The sequence below is a fragment of the Columba livia genome, chromosome 4, assembly GCF_036013475.1.
Source record: "Columba livia isolate bColLiv1 breed racing homer chromosome 4, bColLiv1.pat.W.v2, whole genome shotgun sequence".
Taxonomy (NCBI): Eukaryota; Metazoa; Chordata; class Aves; order Columbiformes; family Columbidae; genus Columba; species Columba livia.
Window position 1 is genome coordinate 77,684,209 of NC_088605.1, and position 17,073 is coordinate 77,701,281.

The 17,073-nt window shown below is 59.6% G+C and overlaps 1 protein-coding gene and 1 long non-coding RNA gene across 12 annotated transcripts in view; one reads left to right on the forward strand and one right to left on the reverse strand.

Annotated features, from left to right (window-relative positions):
• Positions 1-13,695, forward strand: part of SLC20A2 (solute carrier family 20 member 2) — a 58,306-nt gene extending 44,611 nt beyond the window's left edge. For 8 of the 11 annotated variants that reach the window (XM_065062472.1, XM_065062476.1, XM_065062473.1 and 5 more), the window contains one exon: positions 2,569-4,070. In XM_065062472.1, the coding sequence (XP_064918544.1) occupies positions 2,569-2,733 (165 nt within the window). In that variant the 3' untranslated portion in view covers positions 2,734-4,070. Of the gene's footprint in view, positions 1-2,568; positions 4,071-8,418; positions 8,559-10,692; positions 11,992-12,086; positions 12,349-13,493 lie in introns of those variants that run through there. The other 3 variants (XR_010472483.1, XR_010472484.1, XR_010472485.1) reach the window with 3 other exon arrangements.
• On the reverse strand, positions 13,323-17,050 carry LOC135579426 (uncharacterized). The gene is made up of 2 exons (XR_010472493.1): positions 16,889-17,050; positions 13,323-13,650 (listed from the first exon to the last, which is right to left on the reverse strand). It is a non-coding gene; the product is annotated as an uncharacterized LOC135579426 (long non-coding RNA).
• Between the last annotated feature and the right edge of the window lie 23 nt (positions 17,051-17,073).

Consider the following 17,073-nt stretch of genomic DNA (forward strand, 5'->3'; position numbering starts at 1 on the left):
CTTGAGGCAGCAATGCCCTCTTAAAAATCAGCAGGAAAATCGGTTTGCCCTAGAAATCAAAAAGAAAACGGGTTCAAAGTGAGCATGGGAGCATCAGGGAGCGGGAATTGGGCTTTTCCCCAGCATTTGCCCCACAGCAAAATAGAACCGAACGTGCAACAGCCAGATAAACCGATGGCAACGAAGGAGCAGCATGAAACGGCGTAGATGGGGGGAAACAAAAGGATATAGTGAAAAATGGAGACCCATATGTAGGAGAGCTCTGGGCAGCAGTTTTCAGGCCTTGGAGGGGCCGTGGCAGCGAACCGCAGGTTGGTACCAGGAAGAGAAGCGTTAGCTTGTGAGGAAGATACTGCAAAGGTGTCAGATGGAGGAATAAACAGGCATTTCTCAGCTGCAACAGGCCCAACGGCTTCGCGTTCTGATCAAATCAGAGTGCAGGACATAAATGCTTTTGGTGTGCAAAAGCCACTTTGCCGGGGTCACACTGTCAGCTCTGTTTGCTGTTACGATTTTGGGGTTTTGAGAACACGTTGCTCGGCTGGAAGGCTGGCGTGTGTGTTACTGCAGCACGCACGGGACCAACGGGGCCGGCCGCGTTTTTGTGGCGCTTTACGCAGAGCATCCTGAAGGCAAACTGCACTGGTTTCAAACCAATATCTCCACGTAGACATCATCTGAAATTGCGCAGACGGTGTAGTTGCCCTACACCCGAGTTTTAGCTACTCTCCTAACCCTAGTCCATCAAAATCACTATTAATAAACTAAACCCGAACGGTGTTTAAAACAGGTTACCAATGCCATCGCCGCTGATACCTTTTAGATCTCAGATGTTTGGGCTCGGTGAGCGATGCTCGTCGGGACAGCCTGGCACCACGATGCTCGGGACGTGTGAAGTGGAAAGCCGAGCCTAAAGCCTAAACCAAACAGTCTTTCCTTGGCTTTGAGACAGGCAGGAGCGGGGGGTTCCCTCAGCTGGGCCAGATGCTGCTTCACCTCCTAAATACGCATCCAAAATACAGCAGAGCACGTTGTCCCTTTGCGGTGTGTTGGATTACGTACTCACTAACAGATTTCCTTATTGGATTGAGCTTTAGACTGAAAACTAAACCACCCCCTTAGGTTTATTCCCTCAGATTTGTGTTTCCTGCCACGTGCATCCTTCAGGTAATTTCACACCAGTCCTTTGGCACGGTGTTGCAGTCGCCCTCAAAATATTGGGCCCATTCCTCTGTCAGGACACTTTTTAATTCTTTTTTCTAAGCCAAGGCATTTTCAGCCCTAAAATATCAAGTTTTAGTTTTCCTTTGTTCTGTCATAGGAGCTTCTAGAGTCTTGTTGTCCTAAGGCAATAGGCTCTTCCACCAAGAACTCTTTTCTCCAAAAATAAACGTTAAGCAATCATTACAAGTTAAACAGATGTTAACGAAGGGCTCGGATTCGAGATCCCCATCCTGCCTCTCCCTGTGCTCCCAGCATTGGTCGGTTCCTGGCTCCGCACGTGGGTCAGCCCGTGTTCTATAGGCAGGGACTATACATTAAGCAGACACGGGACAGAGGAGGCATTTCAGGGAGCACGAGCCCAGCTGCCTCTTGGAGTTCCGCTTCCTTCCAAACAAGATATTCCTTTCCCACCTCTTCTGCTTGACCCTGTGCTGGAGTGGAGTTGCGCTGATTTACGTGTGTTTGTTAAATGGCACCACAGGCCCCTCCAGGGCAGGAAGAAAGCGGTGACATTTTTGCCTAATTTTGCACTGGAATTGTTTTTTCTCAATCCAGTTCTTTCTTAAAAAATAACATGCTGGGCTCAGACTAATGAGCTGATGTAGGTGGTGGCTGCGCTGGGTCTGACCTGGCGCTGTCTGTCTGTCTGTCCGTCCGCTCCTGAGTTGCTGTCACTGCTGGGGGGCTCAGCCGCTTCGGTTGCCGTGGCTGTGCTGTGAGCAGAGCTGTAGATCACAGGGCCGTTCGGCCCCGCGCCACACGCCTCTGCACAGCCCGGGAAGGAACAACTGCTTGCCGGGTGTTTTTGTGACTTGGACGGTGGTCTGGCCGGGCTCGGGGGGCGCTTTCCCTCCCCCGACAGACTGAGGTGAGGGGCAGGTGGAGGTGAATCCGGGAGCTCGTGGGGCGCAGGAAAACACACAGGGCGTCCAGTCTCCTGTGGCTGATGCTGAGACCCATAAAAAACAGGAGATCCTTGAAAAAAAAACAAGGTTAGAGCAGCCTAGAAGTGTCCCCTTGTGCCAGCCGCCAGGACAGAGCGTCAGAGAATCACTTTGGTTGGAAGAGACCCTTGAGATCACCGAGTCCAACCATAACCCACTGCCCCATGTCCTGAGAACCTCGTGTCCGTCTGTCCAACCCTGCAGGGCTGGTGACTCCAGCACTGCCCTGAGCAGCCTGTTCCAATGCCCCACAGCCCTTTGGGGAAGAAATTGTTCCCACATCCAACCTCAACCTCCCCTGGTGCAACATCTTATCCCCGAGCATCGCTTGGTATCAGCTGGCTGGCATTGGCGTGTTCCCGGGTCCCCCCTCACGCCCTGTCCCCTCCTGTGTCCCCAGGTGGGCTCGGTGGTGGCCGTGGGCTGGATCCGCTCCAAGAAAGCCGTGGACTGGCGCCTGTTCCGCAACATCTTCCTGGCCTGGTTCGTGACGGTGCCGGTGGCCGGGCTGTTCAGCGCCGGCGTGATGGCCCTGCTGATGTACGGGATCCTGCCCTACGTCTGAGCCCCCGCGGCGGGACACGGGGCGGAGAGCTCCCGCGGGAGAGCCCGGAGCATCCATCTTCCATATCTAACTCCTGATCTGCTGTACATAACGATGTGTCATATTGGTGACATGGTGATGTGGTGCCATTTCTTACATATTAAAGAAATTATATATGCATATAGTAGGTAACAACACCTAAGTTATATTATCAGTGGGGTGAAAATAATTGCCTAGAATTTAATATTTAGTAAAATTTGTACATAGTGTATCATTTTGGTGGCGATTTTTTAATCTTTTGAAGAAGAGTATGGGTTAGGAAATGTTTCTTGTCCTTTGATATGAGCAGAAGCGAGGTACAGGACTGCATAACGTGGGGTTTTTTAAAAGCTATCAAGATACTGGAACAAAATAAAATGTGCAGAAGTGCTTTTCATAAAATAACTTTGTCCATATCATACTGATCTTTGTGTATCATAGCGTGACGGTTATGGCTGTGTAAATACTTACAAACAGTAACTTTTAAATGGTGCGTTTCCCTTCTATATTTTGGATAAGGAAGTTTCGGAAGTACCAAAGAAGCAGGGGAATAGCTTTGCCGACCTTATGTCCTTGTCTACTTGTGTGGGCCTGTGTTGTGTTCTCCCCACCCCTAATTTAATGTTGTCTTCACCAAGCGTCCACCGGCAAGGCTGGGATTGTGCTCTTCATGTCTTAATGTAACTTAAAAACAAAAAGCAAGCACACGCAAAAGGTCAGTTCTCGTCCTCGTTCCTCTGGTAGGCACACCACGGTCCTCCCCGTCGCCGACTTCATTTTGTGGGTTAAATTCGACGTTATCTCACCCTCCACCTTCCCCTCCGCGTCTCGGGGGACGCCCCGTCGGTCTCCCCGTGTTCTGTCCATCCAGCCGCAGCTCTGGGGGGAGCACAGCGACCCCAGCGCAGCCGGGGCCGGCAGCAGGTGGGACGGGGGTTCAGCGCTGAATTTGGGGCGGAAAGGATCGCCTCCCGTCCCACGGCGCTGCCGGCCTCCCGCGGGCCAGGGGGCGGTGACGCGGCCCACGGGGCTGCTGGGTGCCTGTGGGACGGGGTTTGTTTTCCCACGGCAGCTCGGGGGAGCGGGGTGGGAAGCGGCCACGGCATCCCCTGCACGGCTTTGGGAAGCACGTTTGGGGTGAGAGTTACTGTTCTCGTGGGTGGGAGGTAAAGGACAAGGGGTGCCCGGAGGAGGCTGGGAATCTATTACTGTTTAAATGCTGCTAAAAATTTTGATAAAATGTTCTTGGTACTCCATTGTGACTTTTCCATTGGTCATTCATACTAAATTTTTAATAAAAAAAAAAAAGAAAAGATAAACAGCCCCTATCACTGTTTGCCTCTCGGGTTTTTCAGGGTCACTCGGCCGCCGCAGGAAAGCTCCCCCAGCCACCCCGTCCTTGTGGGGGTTCTGTGACCATCATCCCCATCACCACGGCACCGTGGCGCTTGGTTTCCAACCCCTTCTGGAACTCGGGGGGCGTAAGCAGCTTTGGCGAGCGGGTGGGACCGACGGGCCGAGCGGGGCAGCCGGTAAAGCCCCGAAAAGCTCGGGGGCTCCAGCGAGCAGATGCTGATGGACCCGCGTGGCTCGGGTGCCACAGAGGTTTTCCCAGCGCAGTTTGCAGCCACCAGGGCCGTGGTGGTGTCCGTCACGTAGGGCTGGCCGGGCGCTGCAGGGGAGCTGCGCGGGCTGCCCGGAATGGATGTCAGCTTTCCCTGAAAACCTGGGAAAGAACAGGTCAAGAAGTAAGAGAGAAGCCTGATGGAAACACTTATAACAAGTAAAACTCTTCTTTTAATGGCGGAAACACAGTCCAAATCTCAGAATGCAATGTGTCTACTGCGTCTCATGGACCAGTGGTAAAACCCTGGACTCACAGCAGCCTGAGGAGAGCCAGGCAGGGCCGGGAGGCGCTAACAGACCCGGGTTGTCCTCATCGACCTCTCCTGGTGCCTCCAGCTTCCACCCGGCTCGCCTGCCGGCTCCTGGGACTCGCTTCATCCTCGCATGTTAGTCCAGTGGTCGCTGGGGTTTGTCCCCGTCCTGCTCGGCAGCTGCTGTGACGTGGTGACCTGCGTGTCCTGCCGTGTCCTCGGCGGAGCAGCCCCGTGCTCCCTGCACGCCACCGCTGGCCTCCGGCCGCGCGGGACGGGTGACACTGGCCAGCACCCCGTGGCGCAGGGGCTGCCCGTGCAGCGGGTGCAAAGACTCGTTCTGGGGGTGCCAGAGTGCAGAGAAGGCAGCTGGGGGTGTGTTGGGGCAGGGCGAGGTGTTTTCCTCTGGGGTCTTTCCGTCCGCGGCCGCTTCCAGCGCAGGCTGCTGCGAGCAGGAGTACATGCCTCGAATCGTCTGATGGAAACCGCGAGTTCAAGGCTGTGGCACCCGATACTGCTTGGCAATGGTGGCACAGGGCCAGGAGCCACCACAGGTCATTACTCATTGATCGTGTTCACCCGGAGGGAGGACAGGAGTGGCAGGTGTCCTGTCCGGAGGCCACCAAGATGAATCACAGAATGTTCAGGATCAGAAGAGACCTCAAAAGACCCTCTGGCTCTGCTGGGAGCACAGGCTGAGAGAGCTGGGCTGTTCAGCTGGGGAAGGGGAGCTCTGGGGACACCTTAGTGTGGCCTTTCCAGGCTTAAAAGGGGCTGATCAGAAAGATGGGGACAGACTTTTGAGCAGGGCCTGTTGTGATAGGACAAGGGGTGATGGTTTTAAACTAAAGGAGGGAGATTCAGGCTGGAAATGAGGGGAAAACTGCAGGAAGGGTAACCTGAAAATGTTACCTTGGTGTACTCTGTGATGGATGATCTTCTCTTGAGCCCCCTTGATCCCTGTGGAAACCTGGAAAAGCACCTGACACTGCCCCAGTGTTCTGCTCTGGATACTTCTGTGCATGCCCAGCTCCTTCCACCGCTTCCCGCTTCCCGTGGTCCCTGGTGATCCCCGTCATGGAAACTGCGTGCGCCGTGTCCCTCACACTCACGCCTTATCACGGCAAAGCTGACGGGTCCTCTTTCCTCATTTCCAGACAAGACGGCTTCTGTTTCCCACCAGAGATGCTTTATTTCTTTATGGCGCTGATAAGGTGCGTGTCACAGGGTGCAGTGCTGCTCGAAATACACCAGACGCAGCGGGGAGCGGGCTCGAGAAGCCGGTGACGAGAGGAAGGCTCAGGCACGGGGGCGAGCTCGGCCGCCCCTGGGACAGCGACACAACTGCACCCCGGTTTGGGTGGCAGACAGTGGTGAACGTGCCCGCTCTTCTGCTTCCACAAGTTTTAGGTAACTTTTTCTAAGCACCAGGAACAATTTGCGTGCAGAAATCTATGACCCGAATCTTTGAGACGACACTTGCTCAAGAGTTTTATTACTTAAAGGCTGGCTCTAAACCTTTCTGCTTATTCGGGTTAAAGAGGTTAAAAGGCTGCATCAGTTTGCAGACTTTCTGTTCCATAAAACCCCATCCTTCCTATTCCATCATCATCCCAAATAACGTTCCTCAAGGCAGGGGCGCCTTCCTTTATGGAGGCTGAAGCAAATGCTCTCTTAAGCATCATTTGAAGAAAATCTCCTGGATTGCCTGAGTTAACAGGACAAAGATCTCCTACTTGGCTTCGTTTTTTTCACTTTGGGTAGTTTACATCAAAACAGTGTAAATATATTCCCTTTGTCGCCAAGAATGACCCCAGCTCCCCTTCACACAGGAATGTATAGAGGCAAAATGTCTACCCTGTAAGGTTAAAGTTTGTAAGACTCGTTAGTAACTGCGAGATGTTCGCAGGTGGTGTTGATAACAAACGCAAGTACTGGGATAAGCAGAAAGGGTAAAAATAAGCGAGGTAGAAAGGACATATTAACAACAGCAAAAGAGCTTCTAAATTCGAAGGGTCGTTGCTGAGACAGGTGAATAACGGTGGAAGTAGAAGCTGCTGATGCAAAACCCGAAGAGCCCACTGGAGAACGTTCCTTCGATACAGGATCGGATCATTTGATTACTCAGAGGACACCATACATTAATTTCCCCTTACAGTCTGACCACACATGCAATGAACAGACCTGCTACAAACCTTCTAATGAAGAGGAAAATACCAGGCAAGGAAAACCTGCTGCCCTGGAAGAAAAGGCTCAGCAAGGCAAAGGCGAGTGTCTTATCACACTTACCGAGAGGAGGGAAAAATCGTGAATTATCCAGCAATATCTGCCGTGAAAATTGCAAAACACGCGTCTTCCTTGGTCTGATGATATTGTATGCCCTGCTTATTCCTGCCCAGAGAGCAGCGCCAGGTGCATTCGCGGTGCGGGGCGAAGGGAGCGGGCGGTGGTGGCCGGGCCGTGCGCTCGGGCTCGTGCTCCATCCAGCGGCGCGGCGCGGCGCGGAGGGCCCTGCCGGGGCTGATCCTCGCGGTGCCGCTCACGGCAGGGCCGCTGTCTCCAAAGCCCCTTCATCCGTGAGTGACGAGCCACAAGCGCCGCCGTGCCGCCGCTGGGAGGGAGCGCTGGGGCCGCTGTGCGCGGGGCTGCAGCGGCAGGCGGCCGTGGAGCGGGCGTGCTTGGAGACGCTTATCGCTGGCTTATAGGGAAATAATGACTTTTTAAAAGCCCGCCCGAGCCCCTAATTATACAGCGTGGTGCGTGTCCCCCATGAGAGCACACAGCAGCACCTGAAGGGCCCTGCTGAGGAGCTGGGAGCAGCTCGGCTGGCTCGGACATGGGGTGGTGATTTGGGTGCAGCTCCGTTAACCCCAAAGTGCTGCTGTCGTTCTGTGAGTTTATATGGTCTGGGAGGCACTGGTTGGTGACAGTCCCGTCCCCTGGCCTGGGGACACCAGGGGAGCCCCATCCTGCCCAGCCCCGCGGCGAGGGGTTCAGCCCCAAACCCCTGACGGGGGCCAGGGGTGCAAAGGGGCGGATTTAGGAGGATCCCTGCTGGGGATTTCTCGGGACCAACGCATCGTCGGGCACCGAACCGCCTCAGCGCCTGAGCCCAGCACGTCGGTCCCGATGTGACTCTGGGGAAACGCTTCACTGCTTTTGTTGTGTTTACACGCAGGTAACGTGAGCACTTGCAAGGTCACACTTGAACCTGGCGGATTTTTACCTCCTGTATTTATATATATACATACATATATATATATATATGTATACACCTCCTATATTTATATGTAGTCCTGGTGGAGCTGAGCAGCAGATATTCCCCCTGGCAATCGCACTTGTTCTAGACTTTCAGAGTTTACTTGATGCAGCTGAGATGAGTGCAGAACAATGTTCATTATTCCCCCCCAGTCTTAATTAGAACTTTCCAGCATATGCTGAAGGAAGGAGAAAAGCTCTGAGAAAGAGCACTGAACATTCTAACAGAGCCCTGCACCGTGAATAAGAGCCTGACAATACAGGTGGGAGTTTCTGCTGGTTCGTGCAGCTGCGGCGGGCAACACAATTCAAGTTAAACTAAGGGCTTAGTGACTTATAGCGCAGAACCTGGGACCTGTGACTCCGTGTCCCATTTCTAATTAAAACAACACAAAACAGCTGCCTTTTACAACCTGCTGCTGTTCCCCCCGGGTGTATGGCAGAGAGAGGTGTGAGTTATTCCCCAGCCAGATGAAGTCAGTGATTTCGGGGGTTTGCTTGAACAGAGATGTGTTTTTATCCCCTTTTGCAGAGTCAAATATCCGTGTAGATGTTGCTCTCTCCTGGCAATGAGCTGGATTATGGAAAATCCCAAGAGAAAAGTCACCTCGTAGATGGGCACGAAGAAAGTGGCCTAAATGGTTTTGCACAGAAGTTTCTTTAGTACAGAAAGTAAGTGCTATCTTTTTTTTTCCTCTAGGCAATATAGATGAGCCTCTAGACTTTTTGTCCGAAAGCTTCGGATTTAGCAAAGAAATGGAGGTGCTGCCCCTCCCCGCTGCACCGCGCTGTCTGCAGCTCAGCCCACACCCGTGCCGGGGTGACACCGATGTCCTTGGCCCCGTGTCCTTAGCCCCCACCATAATACCTGTGTTTTAAGTGCTTTGGGGTTCTTTTCCTGCCGCATCCCAGCTGCACCAGCAGCTCCACTGCTGCTCTTCTCCCAGCCGGGACAAAACCAGCGAGGGGGTGTTTTGTGGAGCTTAAAACCAGGCGGACACGCTCAGCCCCACACAGCTGTACGTGCTGTTGGTTCCTGGTGATGTAAACTCAGTCTCTTCACTGCTGGAGCAAACATTGCGTAAATCAGGAGAAAAACGGTCTTTGACAGGGAAGAATGCTTGTCAGTGCAGAGCTCTCTGGTGGCGACGGTGCGTGCGGAGGGTGCCTCTCTAAACCAGCCCTTAAGCGGGACTGAGGGGTGTGAACCAGCCGTTGCTTCTGGGGTGTCCCAGGGTGGGGAGACACGGAAATGAGCAGGAGGGTGAAACCTTCCGTAGGAAAAAAGCTTTTTGGAGGTGGCTGAGCTCCACTGAAGCCTGTTGGGGTGGAAACCTTCCCTGGGCTCAGCACGAGGTGGGGAATGGAGCAGGACGGGATGTCCGAGCTCCGTGGAACAGCTGGTTCTTGGCTCACGGGCCCTGGTCCCCGTCACGCAGATGTCCCCGTCACGCAGATGTCCCCGTCACGCAGACCTTGCTGCTGCCGTGCAGCCACCTGCCCAAACCTTTCTAACTACCTTTTACCCCTTAATCGTGTCACTCAGTGTGATACCTACAGAATGAACCACAACGTTTTCCTTTAGGAGCGATCAGAGGCAAGCTGGAAAACGAAGCTCTGGGATACCATAACACACCTGTTGCTGGAATTAAACTTCTTCATTTACAATGCTAATTACACATAGGGGTGTGGTGCAAGCCGGGTTACATGGGCCATGCTGCCTTAAGAACTGCAATCTGGCGCTTCTTTCTCAGTTTGCATATTTTTCTTCGTAAGACCTCAGAACACTATGGGGATGGAAATGCTGAGCGTGGTTTGGGGCGGTGAGGCTTTTTGGGAAGAGCAGAGCCCCCAGCACACGCAGGATTATTCCTGTGGGTGTTTGCTTGGACAGCTTTAGTTTTGACAATTCAGGAGCCTGGTGAGTTCCAGCTTCTCAGTCTCACGGAGACTAATTGCGTCTCTGGCAAATCAAACGTAAAGCTGTACACCAGGGCTGCACAGTGCTCGGTTGGCCGGTGTCGCGGCTGCTCCTCACACACTTGATCGTGGAGCATCTCTGAGGTGCAGAGTCCAGGGAGACGCTGAGATGCAGCTAAAGGCCGAGTGCGGCTGGTCAGCAAGTTCTGCAGGTGCCGGACGGGCTCTGGTGACGAGCAGACGGTCCAGCAAGCCTCGGGGGACAATAGGGTTCGGCTCTTTCTCCACTGTTAAACAAAAGAGATGAGTGACATTCAGCATATGGTGGAAATCACGGTTGTAGGCGGGACAAGCAGAAGAGGAGGGGAGCGTAAAGAAATCCACATTGTTAGGCTGTTTTCAGCCAAAAGGCCAGCGCAGCGCAGCATTCAGTCTCTGGCTTGTAGCACCAGACCGAGGAGCCCGCGCTGCCGTGATCTGCTGAACTAAATGTGCAGATAGTGTCTCAGTCCCTCCTGGGTGTGAATATCCCTCGGCTTTGGCATCAGAAACGACCCCAGACTAGAAGTGATTCTGCAGGACAGAGGGACACCCGTGTCCCAGCTCTGTCGGACTGCGGGGTGCACGCTTGGGATGTTGCACACCGTGGTCCCTGGGGTTCCGGTGATCAGGTATGGAGGTGCCATTGCTGAGACGCTGAATGCTCGCCCCTGTACGCGCAGGGGTCAGATGTGGTACCAGAGCACCCAGGTTTGGTCAAGTCAGTTTTTCTACCTGTGATAATTTCTGTGGTTCTGTGCAGAATAATGTGTCTTATTTATATCTTAGTCCTTACGATTCTCAGCAAAAATGGCTGTGTGTAACATGAGCGTTTCTGTCTCTGCAGCTTTCGCTCTGTCTCTGGGACGCGTCCCCTGCCCGTGGCCCGGTGACCGTCAGCAGGAGCCCTCCGACGCACCGACGCGGAGGAGCCTTCCCTCTCCAAGAGGATTATGAGGGCTCAGAGGTGTAAGTTATTATCTCAGGGACGACCTAGGGGGAAATTCACTGTATCTGCAAGGGCTGGGTTTGCCACAGACGAGGAGGAGAGGAGGAACCGGAGGTAATTCAAAGCTCATCGCTCCATTTTATTCATGGCGACTTCAGCCCCTCTGTTCATATACTGTGGTGGCATTTGGTCAGTGGTTTTTTCTCCTTTTAAATGACAACTTTGGCCACTTTATTTAAGACATATTTTAGAGTGCTTGGGGGGTTTGTCCTGTACTTTACAGAGAAATCGTCCAAGTGTCTGAAAAAGAGTCAGGGACACACGGGGGGGCTGAGTGACCACAGAAACTCCTTTTTTGAGGAAACAGCAATAAAGCAGCGGAGCCCCGGGTGTCCCGGGTGTCCCGGGGGAACCTAAGGGCCGGGAGCGGACGGCGGGACCCGGGGAGATGCTGCGGTTCGGGGCCGAGGGTCCCCTGGGCGCTGCCGCCCCCGGCCCCACCGTGCGGGGTCCGGGCCCAGAGCCGGGACCGGCAGCGCCCGGTTCCTCCGCGGCAACGCGCTGCTGCGGGACGGGCGGGGGGACCGGCCCGGCCCCGGTGTCCCGGGAATGAGGGGGACGGGTGGGGGGACCCGGGCTGCGGCAGAGCCGGGAGCTGACGGACCCTCGGCTGGGTGGGGAATGTGAGGAGGGACAACGGGCTCGGGGCTGGGAGGTTCGTTTTGGGGCGGGGGCGGCAGCGCCAGTGGTTGTCCCAGGAGGGGGAGAGTGAAGCGGGAGCACGAACCGGGGCTGCCCGGGGGTCGCTCCCGTGTGAGTCCCCCGTGTGACAGTCCCGGCCCCGCTGTCCCTGCCCCGGCTGCGGTGCCGCCGAACGGACACGAGATGGCGCTGCGCTCTGCAGGGCCGCGCGGTGTCCGCCAGGCGGCGCCATCCCGGGCTGCGGCGGGGGCGGGACCGAGTGAGAGGGGCGGAACCGAGATCGGAGGGGGCGTGGCCAACCCGCTCGGCCGCGCCCCGAGCGCAGCTGAGCCCGCCGCGGGGACGCGGTGGCCGGTTCTCATTGGGTCGGTGCCGGTGCCGCGTTTGTTCGGTGCGTTCCCCTGTGTGTCTGGTTGGTGTTGGTGCCTCGGTTGTTTCACGGCAGCGCAGCCGAGCCCGCAGCGAGGACGTGCTGGACACGGACGGGGCGTGAAGGTGCGTGGGGCCGGGGGGCGGCTGAGCCTGGGGGGAGGGGACACCCCCGGTTGGGGGGCGGCTGCTGAGCCTGAACTCGTCCCCTCTCTCCGCAGGAGCTGCAGGTGCCTGCGGGCAGGTCCCGGACAGAGGCAGCGGCGGGCAAGGGTTAAAACCTACAATGGCCTCAATAAAGGGGTGGTGGAAAGTGGCCGCATGTCGCCGTGGTCCTTACGGGTCCCTCTCGTGCCCAGCCCGGGGCGGGGGGGTCAGGCCGAGCCGTGCCCTGAGGTCACCCGGCCCATCCCACACCAGCGACTGTTCCCAGACACCTTCCCCCCCCCTCCCCGATGCGGGGACCCGGGTTCTCGCCGCCAGGTGAATGGGACACGGGAAGGTGTCACCGGTACCGGGGGCTGCGGTGCCGCCCACTGCGCTCTGCAGTGCCGCGCTGTGTCCGCCAGGCGGCGCCACTGTGCGGGAGAGAGGGGCGGGGCCGAGAGGGGCGGGGCCGAGAGGGGCGGGGCCAAGCCGCGCCCGGACGCGCCCCGCCAGCGCAGCTGAGCCCGCGGTCACGTGACGGGGCGGCCCCCGAGGCTTCAAAAGCTCCCCCGGGCCGGCGGGGGGCGCCGCTCCGGCGGGCGCACGCGCAGAGGCGGGAGGGGGGCCGGCGGGAGCGGGTGCCGGTGCGGGCTCTGCCGGGCCCGGGGCAGCTGCTGCCGGGGGAGCTGGCTTCCACTCGGCGGGGCCGCGGGGCGGCTCTGGGCCCTGCGCGGAGCCGGGCTCGGACCGGAGCCCCTTTGGTCCCGACGGCCCCGAGGCGGCGAGGACGTGCCCGGTGAGTGTCCCGGGGGCTCGGGGAGCGGGTCTGTGCTCGGGGCTTCGCCCCTCGTCCTGCTGCGGGCCGGGGAGGGCGGTCCCGTCCCCCGGCAGGGCTCCCCCGGGGCTGGAGGCTGCTGGGGGTGCAGGGGGGGCCCCGCGGTTCTGAGCCGGGGCCGGGCCGGGCTGGGGGGGGTTGGGGTGTTGGCGCTGGGGGGTCCGGCCAGAGCCGCTGGCCCCGCTGGGCTGGTGGGGCCGGGGGGTTTGGCCGCGGGGGTTTCTGCTCCGGCTCGGCCTGGGGGGCCGCGGTGTGTCCCCGTTTGTGGGGTTCTGCACCCGTTCTGTCCTTAGGGGGGCTGTGCTTTGGGGGTCTGCACCTTTGGTTTTTGGTTTGTGCCTCTTTTGTTGCTGGATTGTGCACCCATTGTGTCTGGGTTTCTGCACCTGTTGTGTTGGAGTTGGTTCAGCTGTTGCTTTCTGGTTTCTGCACCTGTTGGTTTTGTTGCCCCCATATTAGTTGGTGTGCGCACCTGTTCTATTGGGAGTGACCCCTTTTTATTGGGCTTGTGCCTGTGCCTCTGTTGTTGGGTGCGTACCCCACTTTATTTGGTGTGCACCGTTTATTATTCCCTTTGTGTTTGTGCCTTTTGTGTTTCACATGAAGTTGAGTTCTGGTTCCAGTTTCTCTCTCTGGTTTCTTTCAGCTCCAGCTCCAGCCTGTGCAGCTTCAAGCCTGTTTGCGGTTCCAGCTCCTCTGCAGCTGCTTCTGGTTCCAGTTGTTCTGCAGCTCCAGCTCGTTGTGCTTGTTCCACTGAGCTTGGCCTTGGGCCAGATCGTAAATCAATCACTGTCACAAGCTGCCTAGGAATATGACACATGAATAAATATGAACCAATTATCTAATAACCAGTCCAGTGGTTGAACAGTCCAAGTCGAACACCTGAAACGGCCTGGTGCATGCCAGCGTCCGAGCGTTTGGGGGCCAGGGTGTCCGGACCCCCCCCTCCGGAGGGGGTCACCCTGCCTGGCCCCCCCCTACTCCTCCCCAACCTCCCACTTGTGCCCACCCCCCTCCCTGGCCCCCCCCCCCTACTCCTCCCCAACCTCCCACTTGTGCCCACCCTCCTCCCTGCCCCCCCCCCCCCCCAACTTGTGCCCACCCCCCTCCCTGGCCCCCCCCCCGCCCCCAACTCCTCCCCAGCCTCCCACTTGTGCCCACCCCCCTCCCCCTGCCCAGCGCCCCACCAGCCCCTGCCCAAGGGGCCAACCCGGCCCCTGGGTTTGAGCCCAGGAACAGCGACTGGGTCTCTGTTCCTGAGCCCAAAGCCCAGGCCTCGGCCCCAGGAGCCCCTTTCCCAGCCCCGAGAACGCAGCTCAGGCTCCGTTCTCAGGGCTGGGAAATGCCCGGGTGCCTCGGGGCTGCTGAACCCCAGCACCGGGCCTCGGGGCTCCAGTTGCACAAGCACCCGCGGACCCCACAGCCCCAGCGAACCCAACCCCGCGTGTGGTGTCGGGAGCCCCGGCGGTGTCGGGCGGTGCTTGAGAACTGGCTGGGGGGACCCGCGGAGCGGGCCCGGCCCCGTGTGGCCGCGGGCGGCTCGGGCGGGGACGGGGGGCGCCGGGCTCCGGCCCTCCGGGCTTTATTCCCCCCCGGCGCCCCGAGCCCCGCGGCTGCGGCTGCTGCTCCGCGGAGCCGCCCGGGCACCGGCTGCCCTTGCCCACCCGCCTCACCCTCCGCCCCGAGAGCCCCCGGGGCCGCGGCCCCTTCCCCGCTGCCCGGCCCCGCGCTCCCAGCCCCGACCCCCGGCGCGGCCGCGCCCGGGCCGAGCTCCCCGCACCTCACCTGGGCCCCGCCGGGAGAGCCCGGACCGGCCGCTGCCGCCCCCGCACGCACCGAGAAACCGGAACCGACGCCGCCGCGCGCCTTAAATACCCCAGGCCCCGCCCCTCACACCTGCGCTGGGCCCGCCCCGCGCATGCGCCACCAGGCCCCGCCCCTCACACCTGCGCTGGCCCCGCCCCGCCCAGGTGCGCTGCATTTCCGGCCCGCCCCGCGCAGGCGCCGCCTCTTCTTCCGGCAGAGCCGCGGCGGCTCCGCTCCAGGCGGACGCTGGTAACGGACCGGGCGCTCCGGGGGAACCAGCGAGCGGGACGCGGCGCTGCAGCCCCGGCCCGGGGGCGGTGAGCTTGGGCTGAGCTGGAACCGGGGACGGGGCTCGCGGGAACCGGGGCTGCGGCCCTGCCGGGACCGCTGCCGGCCCGGGAGTCCCGGCCCCGGTGTCCGCCGCTTCCCGGGCGGCCGGGGCCGGAGGGTTCCGCTCCCCCGAGCTCCCGGAGCCCCGAGTCCGGCCTCCCCGGCCCCGTCCCGGCGGGCAGGAGCAGCAGCAGCAGCGCTGGAGCCGAGCCGGGAGCTGCCGGAGCTCCGGAGCTCAAGTCCCGCGTTCCCCCGCGGCTGCTGCCGGGCCGGGCTGGCGGGGACACCCCGGGAAGGCTGGAGCCCCCGGCGGCCCCGGGGCTGCCCCGGCACCGTCTGCCCGGACCCGCCGCGCAGCTCGGGGCCCCCGAGTGCCCGAACACCGACCGGGGAAGGGGAAGGGAAGGGAAGGGACGTCTCGGCTCTCACAGCCCTTCGGGCCCTGCCCCGAGGGGGCTGCACCCGTCCCGGACACACCGGGGGCTCCGGGCTGAGCCCCCAACAAAACCGGCCAAATGAGCCGCGTTTCAAGCCCCCAAAACACAGGGCTTGGTGTCTGCCCCATCAGTGGCCACATGAGCCTCGTTGGAACCACAGGAACAGGGGACTGAGTCTCCTCCTCCAGCCCCAGAACTGCCCCAGCAACACGGGCTCCAGCCCTTCCACACACAGCACTTTGTGTCCAGCCCTTCACAGGCCACATGAGCCTGCTTGTCAGCCACAGGCACGTGAACCAGCCTCTGTGACCCACAGCCACCACTTAGTCTCTGTTTGTGACCCCCCAATTCACGACTTAGTCTCTGTGACCCAGATTCATGACTTAGTCTCTGTTTGTGACCCCAGTTCACGAGTTCCTCTCTGGTTTGTGAGCCCCCCAATTCACAACTTAGTCTCTGTTTGGGACCCAGATTCACCATTTAGTCTCTTTGCTGTGGGCCCCCCAATTCACGACTTAGTCTCTGTGAACCCAGTTCACAACTTAGTCTCTGTGACTCAAATTAGGACTTAGTCTGTTTGTGACCCCCCCAATTCACAACTTAGTCTCTGTTTGTGACCCCAGTTCACTATTTCCTCTCTGTTTGTGACCCCCCCAATTCACGACTTAGTCTCTGCTTTGTGAGCCCCACAACTCATAATTTTAGTCTCTGTTTGGGACCCAAATTCACGACTTAGTCTCTTTTTTGTGAGCCCCCCAATCCACAGCTTAGTCTCTGTCCCTGAGCCCTCCCTCTGGCCAAACGCACCCGCTGTCCAGCCCCAACTGCAGGACTCGGGCTCTGTTCCTCCCCACGGGCAGGACGGGCTCTCCCTTCGCTGGAGGTGCCGGGGCACAGCTCAGCCTCCCCCCGGGCGCTGAGCCCCAACCCACCCGCCTCGGGCTCTGCTTCCCAGCCGGGCTGAGCCCCCAGCAGCCCCAGCCGCTCTCAGGCCCTGGAGACGTGGGACTGGGGCTCTGAGCCCCCAGCCCGGCCCGGGGAGCCCGGCTTTGGGCTGCCCCACCCCTCGCCTCTGCCCCTGCACCCCCACGGAGCTCCTGTCCCTCGGCAGCCCCCGCAGCTCCTTCTCCATCTCACAGCCCAGCTGCGGAGCCCCCGAAGCACCCCAACAGCCCCAACCCCGCGTGTGGTGTCGGGGCCGGGCCGGGAGCCCCGGCGGTGTCGGGCGGTGCTTGAGAACTGGCTGGGGGGACCCGCGGAGCGGGCCCGGCCCCGTGTGGCCGCGGGCGGCTCGGGCGGGGACGGGGGGCGCCGGGCTCCGGCCCTCCGGGCTTTATTCCCCCCCGGCGCCCCGAGCCCCGCGGCTGCTGCTCCGCGGAGCCGCCCGGGCACCGGCTGCCCTTGCCCACCCGCCTCCGCCCCGAGAGCCCCCGCTGCTGCCGCTCCCCGGGCCGGTCGGGCCTCTCACCTGGGGCGGGCGGACTCGGCCCCTCCGCCGCTCCGAGCTCCCGCCGAACGGCCGGGCCGCTCCCCCCGCCCGCGGTGCCGCCGCAGGCCCGACCGAGACACTAACCCGCCCGGTCCGGAGCCGCAAACACAATTAAACGGGGACGGCAGCCGCCAGGGGACTCAACTCCTCGGCCCCGCCCCGCG